This window comes from Parasteatoda tepidariorum, chromosome 3 (genome assembly GCF_043381705.1).
Source record: "Parasteatoda tepidariorum isolate YZ-2023 chromosome 3, CAS_Ptep_4.0, whole genome shotgun sequence".
NCBI lineage: Eukaryota > Metazoa > Arthropoda > Arachnida > Araneae > Theridiidae > Parasteatoda > Parasteatoda tepidariorum.
The window spans coordinates 76,120,533-76,141,855 of record NC_092206.1 but is presented as its reverse complement, the minus strand read 5'-3'; the positions used below and the strand labels follow the sequence as shown (position 1 = coordinate 76,141,855).

Sequence of the window (21,323 nt, the reverse complement as noted above, 5' to 3'; positions counted from 1 at the left end):
TCTATCTCGAACAAGTGTTTTGCGAATTTCGAAGGTTGTGTATAGGCAACATGGTGAGATATACATTTCACTCGTACATAACTGTCTGAAACTCAAGATAACTCGTTATTAGTTCTCTTAATATTCAGATAAATCAGTAAGCCGCAACAAGTATAAAATGTGAAACAAATTTTTGTTAACACATTCAGCTGTGAAATTATTTCTAAGGTCGTACGACGAGAGTATGATGAAATAGATCACGTTCATGAGTAAATCTCTAAAGCACGAGAAAACTCGTTCGTAGTGTTCGTAGACGTGACTCGTTCGTAGACGAGACAAGGCCTATTACACTGTAAGAAATTTTAATAAAATGCGGAGAGTTTTCTATTTACTTATTCAGCCAGATATCTTCGTTGAGAAAAAAGTAATTGCAACAGAACCGTAATTGTAAGGAACGGCAGAATAATTAGTAAAAATGACCGTTAATTTATGCAGCCAGCTGATATAATATAAATTGGTAAAAAATATATAATCCTTTTAGAAAAATTCATACTAAATTAAAACTATTTCATAACCAAAACCAGACTTGACATTTTGAATAATTGCTTACTTTTCTTTGTCTTCAAATGAGCTGTCTTTTGAGGACTGAAAGGGTCGCTTTGGGCTCATAGACAAATTGATGCATACACTATAATAAAAATAAATTATTTATCTTTAATTCAGTGCATGTAATTTTCTAACCTTTACAATAATAAACACACTAAACTTTAAACTTAATCCTTTTACAATTTCTGAATGTGTGTTTATTCTTATTTTTTCCTTATTACTTTCTAAATATTAAAATCAGTTTTTCTTCAACATATACAGTGAAAATAAAATGTAAAGAACAGAGCAATTCAGTTTAAACTAATTAAACGTTTTAAGTTTGTTTCCATAACAATAACAAAGCAAATGCTTCGGTTTTATTTCTCAGTCTTTCGTAAAAAAATATGATTTTCAAACGATGATTTTGTTGTAAAATATCTCTTTATTTGAAACGCTGAACCTTTACTCTAATGAAAAGTATATCGTACTAGTTTAATGGTACTAGTATGGTTACTAGTTTCTTGTTGCAATTAAAATTTTTCAAAGCAAACAAGATGTTACCCAATTACTGCGCTAAATAAATGCCCTGCTTGGGCATATATTTAGCGCAGTTGGGCGTGAAAAAAAGCGAATTTAATGCAGAGGGTGCATTTCTAGTTTCTCAGTGGCGCCATCTATGACCAGGAATACGATTTCTGTTACATACACGTCACAGCCCGTTTTACAGGGTGGGCCAAATTATTCATCTACAGATTGTAATTTCGACCTGAACCAAAGAATCATTAATCTCCAATTCAGTACCAATTCCAATCCTGAGATATTGATTTATTAAGGGAACTTGGGGGACTTTGTGACCCGGCAGATATAACCTGTATCAGTAACCATTTACTACACGGGGAGTCTTCGGCCAACGGGGATCGATCTCAAGACCTCTTGGACATGGACCCAACTCCCTGTCGACCAGGCTATCCCGACCCCACTCCTAGATGGAGCTCCACATAGTGTTCCACTGTACCAAGAATGCTCTTTTACATTTACACTACTTTGTGTAAATTAGCCGTCTCCTGTTTTAATTCAGTAGCATAGAAATTTATAATTAGAGTACACACAAAACACACAAAAGTCACATAAGAAACATAAGAAACATGCATAAACACAAAAAATGCATAAGTACCCACAAAGTATACACACAAAAGTCACAAGAACCCACAAAGTATACACACAAAAGTCACAAGAACCCACAAAGTATACACGCAAAAGTCAGTAAAGATAGTTTTACCCTACAATATGATCCTACAATATGAATCATTGATTACAAATGCATATATACACTAATTCTTAAAATACAAATAGTTTATAAATCAAAAACATGTGTAGCACAAAAAGAATACAAAGAAAAGTTTGAAATAGGCTGAACATATAAAATTATACATGATAAGATTACCTAGTACAGTTTTCAAAAATTTAAAAATCAAAAAACTATAATCCTTATTACAAAACTAAAAACATTCATATTTCTTTTAACGATAAACTTTTGTCTTGGTTGATGTATAGCAGCTTCGAAGATTTCCACAAACTAGCTCTAAGATGTATTCAAATGTAAACAAGCAACAGACGATATTCAAAGTTTGCTTACATTGATGTTTTCTGAAGTGAAAATAATTCTCATTTGGTGTGATTGGGTGAGTGTTTGATGTAAGCTTATTCCATTACAAGTGTTTAGATTTAAATCATACCCTTTAAACTGCATATGAGAGCTTGATTTGGTGTTAAACTGAAATAAAATTCTTCTTTACACAAATCTTTGGCATAGTCAACCTCTGATTCGGAGAGATATAGCACCGCAGCTTTTACAGTGTGCCATCTTATTGTAAAGATATATTGGGACTTAAGACAAATAATTTAAATATTTTGAAAGTTGCCCCAAATATTGCCAATTTTGAATTATTTTTCGACCAAGATGTAAATTATCAAAAATAATTAATAATTCCCAATTTTCGCAAAATATTATGAGCTCAGAAAATTTGTAGCTGAAATAATTTTTCAAATATTAAAAATTTAATTAACAAACGCTTTTCATTTTCATGAAACTGAGACTTTTTCGTTTAGCGCCATTTTCAGCTTTAACATAAAGGTCGATGGTTAAAGATAGTTCAAACTTGATTTAGCATGTATGATCAGCAGTTATGGAAATAGCAAATTATTCGCAAAAAAAATCGTTTTCACGTGACGACAGAGCTTTCGAAAAACAGCTTTCAAAAATAATTTGTACTTTAAAAATTTTTTATTATTAAATTTTCACACAGAATTGTATTCAATTAGGTATTTGCATTTCAATACGAAGAAGATCATTGTTACCCAGACATGTGACCAATGACCTCAGCGCCAGCTGAACGTTTATAAACAAGATGGCGTGTTAAAGTCGAGCTAAGTCTCTCCACATGAGTTAGAATGTTAATTAACGTGAAGTTAATTAAATACAACGTCGTATCGTTCATAGAATATGTTAAAATATAATTATTTCTCTTCTATGTCTTTTACTTAAGTTATGTTTATTAATTGTTTATGTATTTTATTGTAACCGTGATAAATTTTAGTTTCGCATACCTGGCAGCTTCAATGCATAATTAGTTTGTTTATGTTCTGCATGACTTCATACCTATCTTTGTGTTTATTAATGATTATTCAGTGAAATAATTTAAATCTTTGTAAAAGATCTTCGTCAATTAAAAGAATTGATACTTCACGGGCTTGGGTTGCTCGAAATAGAATAGAAAGAACAATTGATAGCGTAAACAAATGTCACGTTTTAATCAGAGTCAATATATACAAACTACGTCACTTGCAGGTATCTCATTGATTGTGATTTTGAAAATCAACTATTAACATGGTTTTTTAAAGCTCTTTTGCCAAGGAAAATAAAACATCCACAATTCATGCGCTTTACACTTGAAGTAAAGCTATAATTTTATACTGTTATATTCTATCTTGCTGTAAAGGATTATCTTGGCTTTAGAATGGACAAATAATTAAAAGTTTATTAAGTTATTAAACTTTTTTAGAAATCACCAATGTGGCTACATTTTTTCACCTTGATTAACTTATCAAATTTAATGCCTTATTCCCATTTTTTTCCTTTTGTGAATTTTTATGAGCCAAGATAATGCAACATTGGAGTAAATTCTTAAATATTAAAAGTTAGAACACAATCACTTTACAGTTTTGAGCTATTTTCAGAATAAACATAGTGGGCTCTGGCAAACTGAACTTGACGTAACAGTTGTGATTAACTGTTGCAAACTCAAAACAGTTATGAAAATGGCCTATTATTCGCAAAAAAACATTAATTCATGCGATAACAGAGCCTTCGAAAAATAGCTTTAAAGATTTAAAAATTAACTTCTTATCAACAATCTAGTTAGTCTTCATTCAAAATCAATTAATCATTTAAAAATCAGTTAATCTCAAACAATTGATTTTAGTATTTTGAAATTTATTGAACACCAAGTTTTGAAATCAAAATTTTATTGATATTTTTCAATATCACTTCATACACGAATTAATGACATATATTTCTGAGTTATAATTGCTGAAATAATTATTCTAAACTTTTTAAAATTTTTCTTCAAAATATTATCAATTCAGGCAGTTTTTCTAACCTCAAAGTTCTTAAATGTAATATTTAAAATAGTACATTTAATTACTTTTTTTAAAATGCTAAAACAATAGCTAATTCTTTCAAGAAATACCTTTTTTCGGATTTTTAATTACGATTTATTTGATCAGAGTAATTCTTCTGATAATTAAATAATTAAATATAAAAGAGTCATTAAATAAATAAAAGGGTCATTAAATGAATAAAAAACTCATTTTAAAAATTGCATTCTTTCTAAAAAGATTCAATTATCTTTTAATTATATTTTACTTTTGATTATTTAATTTTATTAAGCTTACATGCAAAGTATTTTTCTATTTCCCTCCTTAATTTTTTTTCTTTTTTACGTCTGGGTTCAAAAATGAGTTTCGCAAATTATTTGATTTTAAAAGACACTCGTAATGGTTTAAATATTTTGACATATTTTTGTAACATTTTTGATATTAATTCATTCAAAGTGATTTATAGAATTATTATTAATAAAATATGTATACTAAGACATTCATAAAGTAATTTTTTCATCAAATTCACTGTTTATTTTTAACTAGAGCTTAGAGTTGCATCGAAATTATTTTTTTTAAATGACTTTAAAAAAATAAATAAATAAATAGCTCAATGCGATTAATAAGTTATTATTAACAATAATTAAATAATTTATAATATATCGCCACTTAAATTATTCATAACTTTAGAGAGTTAATTCTTTCTATGTTTTGAGAATTTGAGCAATGAGTAAATGATAACACTTAACACATATAATTTTAATCAAATAGTTAAAAGTTATTATTTTCATACATTTCTATAGGCAGACATGTTTTAATAATCTGTCCCACAATCTCTTTTACCAAATGGAGAGAATCTGAGAGTTTGCTTCCAGGACATGGAGCATTGTTTCTATTCTAGGAAAAATTGCACAGTATTTTAGGATTAGGAAGTATGCTGACAAATTACAGTAACTTTTCAAGTTCTGAGTCCATTTAACAAAATTTAATATGCCTAATTCTTCAAATTTTTAATGGTTCTTTAATATTTAAAATAAAATATCCACTTCTGATGTTATGATATATATTTACATAAACTTTACAAGTAAAGTTTTAAGTAAAATTATTATTGTTGATGATTTAATTGAAGTTATTGTTAATAACAAAATCTTCTATACATGAGCGCAGTTTCTTCTATCTCAAAATAACAGATTTCGAGAAAGAGCTCTCTTAATTTTATTATAACTGTTGTTTAAAATGAAGCATAACAACAAAGTAGTAATGAAAATGCAAATATATATATTGGCATCATTATTAAAGGTTGGTTTAACAAAAAAAAATTCTATTTGAATTTTTTTGACATATTTTGTTGAAATTTGCGTAAACTCTCCTAGGTTTGCCTTATAAGATTAATGAGAATTATTTGTCGCATTAACCAAAAGATGAAGATATACGTAATTGTTGATTCTTATTAAAAATAATTATTATAATAAAAATATTATATTATAATATTAATTATTATAATGAAAAATATATAAAAAATAGATAATCTTACTGGCCGGCTATATCCGCAGGTCGCCTGCAAGTAATGCACCTAGATAATGAAACAGAAACATCATTAAAATCCTAAATATAAAAAATCAACAAAGAAATTTCAAGTCGTTAACAAATGTCATAATTAAATGTCATAATTAAATAAAACACATCAGAAATATTTTTCTCTAAAAGTTTTATAGTTTTACTATTTATTTTACATAATTTGTCAGTATGCACATTAAATGACATCTTTTTGTGAAACTATAAACTGATAATCAATACATTATTCACAAACTGATTAATTGATCTGATTGGACTAATAAGGAATTTCCCCTTAGCAGAAGTAAATCTTACCTTTTTTAATTTTGATTTAAATAATTTCATTATTATACTATTTTTTGAATTAATTGGCTTTAAACACAGTAATCAATAGCTGAAATAAATTTACTTAACTTTTGTGCAAATTAATTGTCTTTTCGTTAATCGTAAGTTTTTTGTTAATCGTGGGTTTAACATTTCGCACTATTGTCCAATTTTTAAATATTTCTTAAGCATAAATGACACTTTTTGTGCTGTTTTAATATAGTTTGAAGTCTTATACTTTTAATAATCATAAGTAACACTTTAATACAAAACCCCTCTATTTACGCTTTTACCTCAATTTGCGCTTTTGGATTCATATTTTGCAATCTGGTAATCTTGTTACGAAAATATTTTAAATCATTCTTGAAAAATTTCCCGTTCATGTAAATTCATTTGAATTCGCTACTCGCTTTATAGATTTCGTTTCATGCTTTTTCCGTTTTTTCCTTATAATTTATTTTCTATTTTTATGTGATATTTTTACTTAATTTGCTCTATTTTATTTGTTGTAAATTTTTTGTAAAAATTTTTCGAGTGTTCCTCACATTATTGTATTGATATATTTTGCTTTGGCTATATTGATACAATATTAAAAAGCACTCCTTTTTGTGGATATAATCGTGTGAGCTGATGAAAAGACTATATCTTTTATTTTTCGGATTTTTATTAATTTCTTTCCTTTTTTTTGGATATTTTTTTTCGGTTTCTTATCACTTTTCTTTCCCCCCTTTTTTCATTGTTCTGTTACTGTTCCATATTTGCTCTACATTTTGAATTTCACACACACACACACGCACACACACACACACACACACACACACACACACACACACACACACACACACACACACACACACACACACACACACACACACACACACACACACACACACACACACACACACACACACACACACACACACACANGAGCTATTGGTTAAGTGTTATATATATATGTAAACTTAATGTTTATTTACTAAATCATAGGACAATGAAACGAGCAAAGATCTTTGTGTCGGTCAAGGTTAATTAAATAAACTAAAAGTACCTCGTAACACCACCAGAATCTGGATACAAAAGTTCCTCGACTACTTGTTTGAGTGTTTTCAGACCATACATGAGTGCTGTTAGACGTTCTTCAATTTTAATGCGAGCAGATTCAAACACGTCTCTCGTCATTTTACTGTTCACAGCATCCCAAAGTTCAGCTGCTCGTACCTCCCATTCATCATTCTTTCAAAACAAGACAAATATTTATCGCATTTCCCTTCTTTTTATGTTGAATAAACAATTAACAAGTACGCACTACTGTTGAAGGTAAATAATTATATCAGTTGTGGCAAGTTAAAATGATTTATTACTATTTTGCATGATTTTACTATTTTACACTTAGGCAGATTATCACATCATGTCTGGATAACCACTTAAATTTGGCAAAATGTTGTTCTAAGCGTTTGGCAAGCAGTTCTAAGTTGGCATTTTGAAACAAAGATAAAAATTTTGAGCTGTGAGATTAAAAACAGAACTTTTAATCATATTTGAACAAGTACATTCGTGGCAACGACATCGTGTATAATTTTAGACATTATTAGAGTTTCAGACAATAAAAAACAAGATTTTGCAAAATTATATAAACACTTTCAATGATTTGGTTTCAATTCAAGCTAGGTGATAGTTTGGGTTCAGTGTAGAAGTCAAGTTTACCAGCATTGGTTCTTCGGTACTTGAACCCACTTTATCAATTAGTTTCACCACAAAACTAGTGAAAAATAATTTGAAACGTTTACTTTCAAAGTTGAATAGTACTTTAAGGATCAGACTAGTATTTGGGAGTCAGTAAGCACAGCGAAAGGTACAAATTTCTTTGACTTAAATACATCTACGGAATTTTTAATTAAGGACAATGATTTTCACTGCATACAACTGATATTTGGGCTTCATATTTTTGTTACGGCACTTTATTTTACTTAAAATAGCACAGTATAATTCCATCAAAACGTTGTTTCCTTTTTAGTAGTACTATCTTCCCTACTCAGGCTTTCAACTTTGTTACAAATGAAAATGACTCAAGGAAATAGATTGTTCTTTGAAAGTGCTCTGCGTCGCTGCGTTTCCCCAATATCTAATCTATACATCCAAGAATTAGCAAAGAAAAAAAGAACAACATGTATTCTATTGAAAAAAAGAGGCTAATAACACTCAAACGTGACAAAATAAGTTTCTGGGAGTTTTGAAAAAGGAGGAATGGGAACAACAGGGTTTAGTTTAAGCACTATATATAGGAAAAAGAATGAATGAGTCAAAATTGGTTGAGAACTCTAGGTTAAGTATAAGCATTGTATGAGGAAAAGGAGGTATGAGTGAAAATTGATTGAGGACGATTTTTTAAGTATAAGCAATGTATAGAGAAAAGAAGAAAGGAGTCAAAATCGGTTGAGGACCATTGGNATAAAATATTGACTTCTGATGTTATGATATGTATTTGCATAAACTTTACAAGTAAGTTTTAAGTATTATTATTATTTTTGATGATTTAATTGTAGTTATTATTAATAACAAAATATTCTGTACATGAGCACAGTTTCTTCAAGCCCGTAATGATAGATTTCGAAAAAGAGCTTGCTTAATTTTATTATAGCTGTTGTTTAAAATGAAGCATAACAACAAAATAGTAATGAAAATGCAAAAATATATACATATTGTCATCATTATTAAACGTTGGTTTAGCAAAAAAAAAAAATAATATTTGAATTTTTTTGACATATTTCTTTGAAATTTGCGTAAACTCTCCTAGGACTAACCTAGTTATGAAAATAACTTTAATTATTATAGTCCAAAAATATATATTAAATCAAAATATATAGATAAAAATATATCGATAAAAATATATACAAAAATAGATAATCTTACTGGCCGGCAATATCCGCAGGTCGCCTGCAAGTAATACACCTAGATAATGAAACAGAAATATCATTAAAATCTTAAATTTAAAGAATCAAGGAAGAAATTTCAAGTCTTTAACAAATGTCATAATTAAATAAAAATAACTTCCATTAGCTGTAAACAAAAATTCGTTTTTAGTGTGTTTAAATGTAAAAAAAGAGACATCAAAAAAGTTTTTTTCTTAAAAAAAAATTGCATTATAAAATAGATTTCATTAGCTGAGAACAGAAATCCATTTTGGTTGTGTTAAAACGTAAAAAAAGAGACACCACTAATTTTTTTTATTAAAAAAATTTGCATTATTAAATATTTTTCATTAGCTGAGAACAGAAATCATCCATTTTGGGTGTGTTAAAATGTAAAAAGAGATACATCACTAATTTTTTTCCTAAAAAAAATTGCATTATGAAATAGCTCTCATTAGCTGAGAACAGAAATCCATTTTGGGTGTGTTAAAATATAAAAAGAGAAATATTATAGTTTTACTATTTATTTTACATAAAATTTTAAAGTTTTACTATTTATTTTACATACAAATTTTATAGTTTTACTATTTATTTTACATAATTTGTCAGTATGCACATTAATTTTTTTTTGTGAAACTATAAACTGTTTTCAATATTCACAAACTGATTAATTGATCTGATTGAACTGATAAAGAATTTCTTCTTAACAGAAATAAATCTTAGCTTCTTTAATTTTGATTGAAATAATTTCATTATTATACTATTTTATGAATTAATTGGCATTTAACACAGTAATCAATAGCTTAAATAAATTTACTTAACTTTGTGCAAGTTAATTGTCTTTTCGTTAATCGTGGGTTTAACATTTCGCACTATTGTCAAGTTTTTAAATATTTCTTAAACATAAATGACACTATTTGTGATGTTTTAATATAGTTCGGAGTCTTAAACATTTAATAATCATAAATAACATCTTCTTTTTTTCTGCTGTTTGGGTTTGCGTAGGCATTTTTAAACATTTAGACCCAAACGGCCCTTTTAAGGCTATGTGGGTGCATATACCTGAATATATATATTCCAATACATTTTGTGCTGTGTAAATCAGTACATACAGCTTAAATCAGTCTTTAATGTTTACAAAATTATCGGACAATTAAACGAGCAAGGATCTTCTTTGCTTTGATCAAGGTTAATTAAATAAACCAAAAGTACCTGGTAACACCACCAGAATCTGGATATAAAAGTTCCTCGACTACTTGTTTGAGTGTTTTTAGACCATACATGAGTGCTGTTAGACGTTCTTCAATTTTAATGCGAGCAGATTCAAACACGTCTCTCGTCATTTTACTGTTCACAGCATCCCAAAGTTCAGCTGCTCGTACCTCCCATTCATCATTCTGTCAAAACAAGACAAATATTTATTGTATTTCCATTCTTTTAATGTTGAATATACAATAAACTAGTACGCACTACTGTTAAAGGCAAATAATTGTAGCAGTTGTGGCAAGTTAAAATGATTTATTACTATTTTTGCACTTAGGCAGATTATCGCATCATGTCTGGATAACCACTTAAATTTGGCAAAATGTTGTTCTAAGCGTTTGGCTAGCAGTTCTAAGTTGGCATTTTGAAACAAAGATAGAAATTTCGAACTGTGAGATTAAAAACAGAACTTTTAATAATATTTAAACAAGTACATTCATGGCAGCGGCATCGTGTATAATTTTAGACATTATTAGAATTTCAGATAAGATCTAACAATAAAAAACAGGATTTTGCAAAATTATCTAAACACTTTCAATGATTTGGTTTCAATTCAGTCTAGGTGATAGATTTGGTTCAGTATAGAAGTCAAATTTGACAGTATTCGTTCTTCGGTATTTGAACCCGCTTTATCAATTAGTTTCACCACAAAACTAGTAAAAAATAATTTGAAACATTTACTTTCAAAGTTGAATTGTACTTTAAGGATCAGACTGGTATTTGGAAGTCAGTAAGCACAGCGAAAGGTACAAATTTCTTTGACTTAAATCCATCTACGGAATTTTTAATTTAGGACAACGATTTTCACTGCGTACAACAGATATTTGGGCTTCATATTTTTGTTAAGGCACTTTATTTTACTTAAAATAGTACAGTATAATTCTATCAAAATGTTGTTTCTATTTTAGTAGTCTTATCTTCGCTACTCAGGCTTTCAACTTTGTTACAAATGGAAATGACTCATAGAAATAGATTGTACTTTGAAAGTGCTCAGCGTTGCCATATTTCCCCAATATCTAATCTGTACATCCAAGAATTAGCAAAGAAAAAAAAGAACAACATGTATTCTATTGAACAAAAAAGAGGCTAATAACACTCAAACTTGATAAAATAAGTTTCCGGAAATTTTGAAAAAGGAGAAACGGGAACAACTGGTTTAGTTTAAGCACTATATAGGGAAAAGAAGGAATGAGTGAAAATTGGTTGAGAACTATAAGTTAAGTATAGGCATTGTATGAGGAAAAGGAGGTATGAGTGAAAATTGATTGAGGACCATTTTTTAAGTATAAGCAATGCATAGAGAAAAGGAGTAAGGAGTCATAATCGGTTGAGGATCATTGGTTAAGTATAAGCATTGTGTAGGGAAAAGGTGGAATGAGTCAAAATTGATTGAGAACTATTGGTTTAACCATAGTGCATTTTCATTAGCAACAAACGTCTTTTGACGAAAATATGGTTTCGGCATAGAACAATTTTGATATAACATTTGAAAATTTTTGACATTGAAGTTCATTATATTTTAAAGGTTTATTTTAAAAAGAGTTAACGAGACAGTAGGAAATTTTTTTCCGAAAAATACGCTTTAAAATGTATTTGTTATAAACCGTTTTATAAAATTAAAAAAAGGAAAGAAAAAGAATAATTTCTCTTACTTTCTTTTGGAATTTTATTCCAAGTAGCCCTATTGCTTCACCTAGTTCCTCAAATGCAGTTTCGAATTCAACTTGATCCACTTTGGTGTTTACTAATGTAATATCCGCTTTCTGAAATTAACATAATTAATTTTGGGTTAAAAAATGTATTGAATCATATATTATCACGCAAAATTTGTAAACATTTCAGAGCTATTCAAGTTGATACTTTTTATAAAAGATGGCAGCACCATAATAAAAATGTAATTACCATTTCGGAAATAGAGTGAGTAAGTTAATTTGGAATGGTGGAAAAAAAGAGAAGAAAAAGAAGAACTTACTAATGCTAGAGATTCCTCCATTTCTTTCTTGTCGGCTTTTTTAAGAATGTCTTCTTTCATTTTCTACAGAAAGCGGTTGAAAAGTTTAGTTCAGATATAAATAATAATGCGTTGTAAGATATTTGTATGCTCGAAATTTTGATGTTAAAAGAAGAAAAAAAAATTTAAATTAATGTGGCATTAATTTTGAAAATTTATTTTATCAAAAATAATAAGAATCTAGTTCGTAATATTTTAACTGAGAATAACTACGTTTCTTTTTTTATATTACCAATGACTATTATAGTAAAATTATTTTTCAGAGTATAAAAATTCTGAAAAGTATTTTTATGCTAAATAACTTGAAAGAAATGGAATAAATAAAATTACATTTTTAAATTAAGAAGCTAAATATATTAGTTTTTTTGAAAACAACCTTCCCTAATAGGGAAAGAGAGGCTAAAGAGAACAAGTTTTATGACGAAAACTTTACAAAAGATCCATTTTTTAAAATTATGTATACGTATTTTGTTTAATAAATTTGAAGTTTTAATGTAGCGTAATAAAATTCGGAAGTATATTTCTTGTGTGAACTGTCTTTTTTTCTTTTATTAAGGGTTATCTTCTCACATTAGCCTTAGGATGAGTGAACAAGTCATAAAATTGATGCTCATTAAAGGATGTAAGCATGCAAAATAACGGTCACAAATTAATACTTGATGAAAAAACGTAAAATCTATTGAAAGATCTCAAATCTCTACTGAGCTAGTGGTACGATAAGTGTCAAACCCTGTTTGGTGCACAAAAAAAAGAAGAAAAAAGGGCGTTGAAAGAGATATACGAATAACGCTTCTAAGTTTTAATAGGCCAGTTATGAGAAATGCCAGAAACCGATTTGTGTCAAACACAGATATTGTGGTATTTGCGCTTATGTATAACTCAAAAACATAGTTTTAAATCAAACTGCTGTTGTTTTTGTTATTTATGCCACTTGTCAATACCAGAAAGCATGCTATGGGAACCAAGCGTATTTAAGGAAGAGGGTGCGTTTCTGGAGAAGACTGACTATTCCAGCCAAAATAGTTCAGAAAACGGAGGCGTCATTACCACACCTTTGAGTCTCTTTCTATGACTAGCGCCACAACAGTTTTCGTGACATTTTCTTATTCTTATTCTATTATTATTTTTAATCTATTATTATTATTATTATTATTATTCTATTCTTATTCTATTCTTATTTTTATTCTATTATTATTATTATTATTATTATTCTATTCTTATTCTATTATTATTTTTATTCTATTACTATTCTTATTCTATTTTTATTTTTATTCTATTATTATTCTTATTCTATTATTATTTTTATTCTGTTACTATTCTTATTCCATTATTATTTTTATTCTATTATTATTCTTACTTTATTATCATTCGTATTATTCTATTATTATTCTTATTCTATTATCATTCCTATTCTATCATTATTCTATTCTATTATCATTCCTATTCTATCATTATTCTATTCTATTATTCTTATTCTATTATTATTATTATATTATTATTCTTAACAAAGCAATTAAAGATTCACTCTGCGTAATTCTTCCATTGGAAAAATAAGAAGATAATATTTGAGATGATTACTCTTTGATGTATGATTTCAAAAGCATGCATTTAAAAATATCAAATAAAGTTTGATTAAGCAAATGGTTTACTTTTTATTATCATGGCTAGATAGTGGCACCACTTGCTATATTTCCGTAAGAGATTTAACTCATTGCAACGAAAGACATCGAGCAAGTATAACATAAAATTTTCTTTTTTATGTAGTATGCTCCATTCCCACAATTAAAAAAGGTAAAAAAAAACTATTTTAAATACTCGCCATCGTCAGTCGCATAAAAAGCAAGTATTATATATTATATTTTTGAAAGGAATGGCGAAAAAGCTTTTGTTTTTAACATTGTAATTTTTTATTCAAATTCATCCTAACCTAGAACTGTTTTAGAACCAATATTGGACGCATTTTACGAATCAAAATAAGTTTTTAGTTCAGGTTTCAAACAACTTTATATCAAAAGAGTTTATATAATTGAATTGGGAAATGGATACATAGTTTCAGATTTTTCAGTTTCAAAGATAAGCCTCTCTTTCATAAATTCGCTAATTTCAGCCTATTTTTAAACATGTTCTAAATAAATATATATAATTGAAACAATATATCTTTTTATTGCTTACAATAAGCATTTTTAAGTTAAATAAATAATTTTGAAAAAATATGGTTCATAGTATTTTCAATTGAATATTAGTAAGCATAATATTTACAAAAATGCCTGTTTTTAAAATTCGTTCTGAAAAATTTAAAAAAAAAAGAAGAAGAAGAAAAAAACAAATCCAGAAGCTAAGGTAAACAACAAAAAAGACGCAAATCTATATTGTTAGAAATTTCTCAGAAAAATGAATTAATAATAACTCATTTAAATGTTATTTTACTATATTCAACAAATACAGTCAAATAATCATAGAAAAGAGGTATTCTAACTGTTAACTGTGAGATAAATCGTCTATTGACTTTTTTCACTGACTATGATTAAACAAGCATGAATTTTATCCGCGTAAACTAGGCCAACTTTATGAAGCCATTTAGTTTTTAGCTGCTAGATACTTACAGTAGCAGAGAGGGCTAATCTGGTAACTTTATGAGTGACTGAACGGAAGTTTGAATCCCGGAAATGACACCACAAAATTTCTTATATTCCTTCATGAAATGAAAAGTTTCCAGTGTCCTTCTCTCTCCAATAAATATTAGTATAAGTTTTTGAGTATTAGAATAGGTACGTACCAGCTTAACATAAAAAGTCTAGTATTTCCCATCAGTCACGATAGATGGCACTACTAAATAATACAATATTTCTGCATATTTACTGTAAACTTTTTGAGGTTAGTAATGCTACAAAATTGCCATGATTTTGTGGAACTGTAAAATTATTGCGGTAATTTCGTTGTTCCTCGATCTAAAAAAATCTTTAACAGAATCGGCCACAGTCTGCGAACTATTCTTAAATTTTCTGAAGTTTACTTCTAGTTGAGGTACATCTCTCAAAAGTTGAAAATCATTTCTAGCAGAAACACAGTAACAATAAAATCGAATCAATTTAGAACCAAAATTTCGCTATCAAGAAGCACAATAATGTGAAAAGTTCCTGCAACCTTAATATGAGTTAACCTGTTTCCGTTCTAATTGAATTATTTTATCACGAAACTAGATTCAAGATAACAAGGTTAAGATAATAGTAAACTATTAAAACATTTTCAACTTGGTACTGTTTTAAGTTTGTAGCAAATTCGAAAAATATTACATCTCAACATGGTCGAAATTTTCTAACATTGTAGATCATAAATTTTGAATCAATTTTATACTGCAAGTAAATGTCAAAATTTGAAAATTGGCACCAAGTCGAAAATTTAATAGCATTGCTCATCTGAATTTCAATAATATAAGTTTTATTACTTCTAAATCATTTCCGAGAGCTTTGATAACTTCAAATTCCTTTTGCATTTGATTTACAATCTCTTCAACTTCCAAAAGTACAATCTGAAAAGAAATCAAAATATTTTAGATTATTCATTTATCCATTATAACTTTAATTACAAACTATGATGTAGTTGGTGAGAATTGACTGTGATTTTAAATAATAAGTATTATATACGGCACTTTAAGAAATAAGAAAAAGAAATGTTCTCACATGATCATTATCCCAGATTTCTCTTCCTTCTTCAAGATCAAAAACCTATGAAATGTACGCAAAATTATAAAATATATTATTTACTTTTCAGTTTTGTTTAAAAAATTTACTATTGCCTATAAAAGTCCTTTATAATTTATTGTTTTAAAAAGAAAAAAAATTAGCAGGAACGTTTGAAACAACTCTACTTATACTATACAGTAGTGTTCTCCAACCTTTTTATAGCCTTGGACAGTCCAGTGTTTGATAACTTCACTTCGGCCAGATGAAGGAGAGGAGTGAGACGTCGATTATTTATGTTTTGGAATTTTAATTTAATCGCATTCAAACATACCTTCAAAATAAAATACAATTACATGCATGGTATTCGTGTGGCTTTAGATTACGTCTCTCACCTCCCAGTTAATCTCGCGTCCATGGGAAGCAACAAAAACCCGAGAGAAGTACATCATCACCTTAAATAAATTGAAAGTAATTTAGGCGGTCCGGTACTATTTGATCCACTAACCGGTACCAGTCTCAGGCCCGGGTGTTGAATATCCCTGCTATACTCTATTTACCAGTCGATTTGCAAATAAACAATAACACTTGCAGCTACGGACACCAATTTAAGGGTAGATTCGGATCCCTGTTTAGATTGTTAATAGCCTGACTAACGAATTTTTTGTTTAAATTATTTCATTTTCAAATTTTCTATTAGGGTTAACATTAAACTATAGTTTCAGTTCAAAAGATCTTGTTTCTAATTATTTTATAACCGTCGTTGAACAGCCGACCCAATGTTTTGGTTTACGACTACTAATGTTCAACTCCGCAGACTTGTAATTTTGAACCGAACCCAGAAGGCAAGGGAACTCCTGGATCAAGTAGTGGGAGAAATTTGCCTTCGTTTAGGACTTTTTGATGGAACTAACCGGCATTTGCGTTACATGGAGAGGAAGACCACGAGAACCTCTAACCCATGATCCGTCTACCACTGAGGATATTTCACGTCAGCACTGTGGCCTGTGCAAGCCGGACGCGGAATTTGTATCGACCAGCCATCGCCGGGATCGAACCCCGGCTCACCTCATTGGAAGGCGAACGCTCTATCCCCTGAGCCAACGCGGCTCAATGTTGATATTCTTGATTAACCAAGAGGGGAGCCTTTTCGATTATTTACTGAGCATGAAGACTTTGCTGCTCATTTGTATCGCATTGATCTTCCTTCTGAAGCAGCCTGCGTTATGTGTGACTAAAACTTTTGCATAGATAAGCATATGACATATACATACAGGCGATGTCATACATGCTGGGTATGTCATACACATACAGGTGATGTCACTGATATCACTTTTGTGTATATTCTCCCCATGGAAATTAATGAAATCAGAAGCTTTTAGACATTAGAAACCTAGAAGATTGTCAGGGTTATAACTTTTCGCTTTCTCTTGAACTTGGTTTTATTAATTTTTATGCAAACTTATATTAAATATGCAACATATATTACATTTTCAATATGTATACAGCATAATACTAACTTGTTCTTTCCTAATAAATTATTAAGTGCACAAAAGTTTTAAAAATCGTAATACTTCCTTGTGGTTGTTAATTTTAAAATAAGTTTTTATCAATTTAAATTATTTAATTTATATGTAAAATTAAAAAACATTATTTAAAATAAATAGTAAAATATTAAAATTAAATTATAATCTTTTTTGTTATTTAATACTGCTAATAATATTATATAAAAAGAAATTATCAAATATAGAAGATTTATTATTTATGAAACACGCAATGGAATTAAAAAAATATTCTTCAATATCAATGAACAGTATTCATTATTCAATTTTTTACGCGCATAATAATATATACAAAAAATATTACTTATAAGATAGACACGAGTTAATCCTACAGTTTGGCTTACATTCTTAAAATTTTTGTAAAACCCACATTCAATTCCAGAAGTTAAAATCATCGTAATATTTTATATTTATAAATATATNTTATTCTATTATTATTCTTATTCTATTATCATTCCTATTCTATCATTATTCTATTCTATTATCATTCCTATTCTATCATTATTCTATTCTATTATTCTTATTCTATTATTATTATTATATTATTATTCTTAACAAAGCAATTAAAGATTCACTCTGCGTAATTCTTCCATTGGAAAAATAAAAAGATAATATTTGAGATGATTACTCTTTGATGTATGATTTCAAAAGCATGCATTTAAAAATATCAAATAAAGTTTGATTAAGCAAATGGTTTACTTTTTATTATCATGGCTAGATAGTGGCACCACTTGCTATATTTCCGTAAGAGATTTAACTCATTGCAACGAAAGACATCGAGCAAGTATAACATAAAATTTTCTTTTTTATGTAGTATGCTCCATTCCCACAATTAAAAAAGGTTAAAAAAAAACTATTTTAAATACTCGCCATCGTCAGTCGCATAAAAAGCAAGTATTATATATTATATTTTTGAAAGGAATGGCGAAAAAGCTTTTGTTTTTAACATTGTAATTTTTTATTCAAATTCATCCTAACCTAGAACTGTTTTAGAACCAATATTGGACGCATTTTGTCGAATCAAAATAAGTTTTTAGTTCAGGTTTCTAACAACTTTATATTAAAAGAGTTTATATAATTGAATTTGGAAATGGATATATAATTTTAGATTTTTTTTAGTTTCAAAGATAAGCCTCTCTTTCATAAATTCACTAATTTCAGTCTGTTTTTGAAATTTGTTCTAAATAAATTTATATAATTAAAACAATATACCTTTTTATGGCTTACAATGAACATTATTAAGTTAAATAACTTTGAAAAAAATATGGTTCATCGTATTTTCGATTGAATATTTATAAGCATAATATTTATAGAACTGCTTGTTTTTAAAACTCGTTCTGAAAAATTAAAAAAGAAAGAAAAAAGACAGAGCCAAAAGCTAAGGTGAACAACAAAAAAGACGCAAATCTATATTGCTTGATATTTCTCGGAAAAATGAATTAATAACAATTCATTTAAATGTTATTTTACCCTATTCAACAAATACAGTTAAATAATCACTAAAAAGAGGTATTCTAACTATTAACTGTGAGATAAATCGTCTATTGACTGTTTTCACTTACTATGATTAAACAAGCATGAATTTTATCAGAGCAAACTAGGCCAACTTTATGAAGCCGTTTAGTTTTTTGCAGCTAGATACTTACGGTAGCAGAGAGGGCTAATCTATTTACTTTACGAATGACTGAAAGGGAGTTTGAATCCCGGAAATGACACCACAAAATTTCTTATATTCCTTCATCACATGAAAAGTTTCCAGTGTCCTACTCTCTCCAATAAGTATTAGTAGTTGCAGTTCACTTACGTCACGCTAGAGCTGCACAATGAGCTAATGGCGACCGTCTGGGAAACATCCCTGAGGATGATCCGAAGACACCCCATCACAATTTTGATCTTCTGCAGAGGCGATGGCACCCCCGCTTCGGTAGCCCGACGACCTGCACGCGAAGTCGAGCACTTCACGGTAGAACAGTTTAACGAGAACCAATACCACACACCCTCGGTCTGATCCAAGTGGGTCACCCTCCCGCACACTGACCGCAGCCAGTGATGCTTTACTTCGGTGATCTGCTGGGAACCGTGTCTTAACGATCAGTCCACTGCGGGATCAATAAGTATTAGTATAAGACTTTGAGTATTAGAATAGGTACGTAGCAGCTAAACATAAAATGTCTAGTATTTTCCATCAGTCACGATAGGTGGCACTACTAAATAATACAATATTTCTGCATATTTACTGCAAACTTTTTGAGGTTAGTAATACTACAAAAAAATTGCTATGATTTTGTAGAACTGCTAAATTATTGCGGTAATTTTGTAGTTGTTTGATCTCAAAAAATCTGTAACAGAATCGGCCACAGTCTGTGAACTATTACTGTTTTTGTTAAATTTTCTGAAGTTCATTTTTAGTTGAGGTACATCTCTCAAAGGTTGAAAATTATTTCTTGCAGAAACATAGTAACAATAAAATCAAATCAATTTAGGACCAGAATTTCGCGATCAAGAACCTCAATATTGTGAAAAGTTCCTGCAACCTTAATGTGAGTTAACCTGTTTCCGTTCTAATTGAATTATTTTATCACGAAACCAGATTCAAGATAACAAGGTTAAGATATTAGCAAACTATTAAAAAATTTTCAACTTGGTACTGTTTTAAGTTTGCAGTAAATTCGAAAAATATTACATCTCAACATGGTCCAAATTTTCTGACATAAATTTTTAATAAATTTTAGACTGCAAGTAAATGTCAAAATTTGAAAATTGGCGCTAAGTGAAAAATTTAATAGCATTGCTCATCTGATTTTCAATAATATAAGTTTTATTACTTCTAAATCATTTCCGAGAGCTTTTATAACTTCAAATTCCTTTTGCATTTGATTCACAATCTCTTCAACTTCCAAAAGTAATATCTAAAGAAAAAAAAATCAAAATATTTTAGATTATTCATTTATCCATTATAACTTTAATTAGACATTCTTTGAAAAGTATTTTTGAATTAAATAATTTCAATGGGAAAAATACTCTTTATAATATCGTCAATAAAATAAAAACTAATGACGTAAATTAATAATGACATAAAATAATAATAATAAAATAATAATAACTCTTAAATTAATGATCAAGTTTTCATGCAGTAGATTCAATTCAACTACTCCGATTACTGATTTTATTAACTAATTACAATAAGAAATAATTAATCCTCGTCATTACATCCATAAAATTAAAAAATATTCTGAAAGACTTTCTTATCTAAAACTATCTACTGTGTGTGAGAAAACTAAATAAAATAAACATTGAATAACTTTTTTACTAATAATCAAATTTTAATGTAGTATATTCTTAGAAATTTCACCTCTAGATTATGGCTAGTGACCGGGAGAAAATGCCCCTGACACTGGAAGTAAAAATAAATTTTCTCCCGTAAAGCTATCATGATCATAAAAATACAGGTTTTCCCGTAAAGTTTTCCTTAAAATATGTGGCCACTGACTGTTAATTAATGTATATATATATATATATATATATATATATGTGTATATATATAGAGTGTATATATATATACCACCCTGAAATAGCATGTAGGATCACCTTTGGCCCTCAAAACTGCTAGCACCCGCCGTGGCATTGATTCCACAAGGTGCTGATAGGTAGTCTGAGGTATCTGGTACCAAGCGCTCACCAACTGGTCCTGCAATTCCCTCACATTGCGAGGTGGTAGCGTGGCAGCACGAATTTGGTTTTCCAAGTAGGACCACAAATGCTCTATTGGATTAAGGTCAGGTGAATTTGGGGGCCAAGA

General features: G+C 28.9%; 1 protein-coding gene across 1 annotated transcript in view; it reads right to left on the bottom strand.

Moving 5' to 3' along the window:
• LOC107453111 (golgin subfamily A member 4-like) overlaps nt 1-21,323 on the bottom strand; it is a 52,436-nt gene that overhangs the window by 19,114 nt on the left and 11,999 nt on the right. Inside the window, exons 6-15 of the mRNA XM_071179234.1 lie at nt 15,963-16,007; nt 15,728-15,811; nt 12,244-12,306; nt 11,924-12,034; nt 10,221-10,405; nt 9,010-9,048; nt 7,487-7,604; nt 7,148-7,332; nt 5,756-5,794; nt 590-667 (exon numbers count right to left, since the gene is read on the bottom strand). Of these exons, the coding sequence (XP_071035335.1) occupies nt 590-667; nt 5,756-5,794; nt 7,148-7,332; nt 7,487-7,604; nt 9,010-9,048; nt 10,221-10,405; nt 11,924-12,034; nt 12,244-12,306; nt 15,728-15,811; nt 15,963-16,007 (947 nt within the window). The remainder of the gene's footprint in view (nt 1-589; nt 668-5,755; nt 5,795-7,147; nt 7,333-7,486; nt 7,605-9,009; nt 9,049-10,220; nt 10,406-11,923; nt 12,035-12,243; nt 12,307-15,727; nt 15,812-15,962; nt 16,008-21,323) is intronic.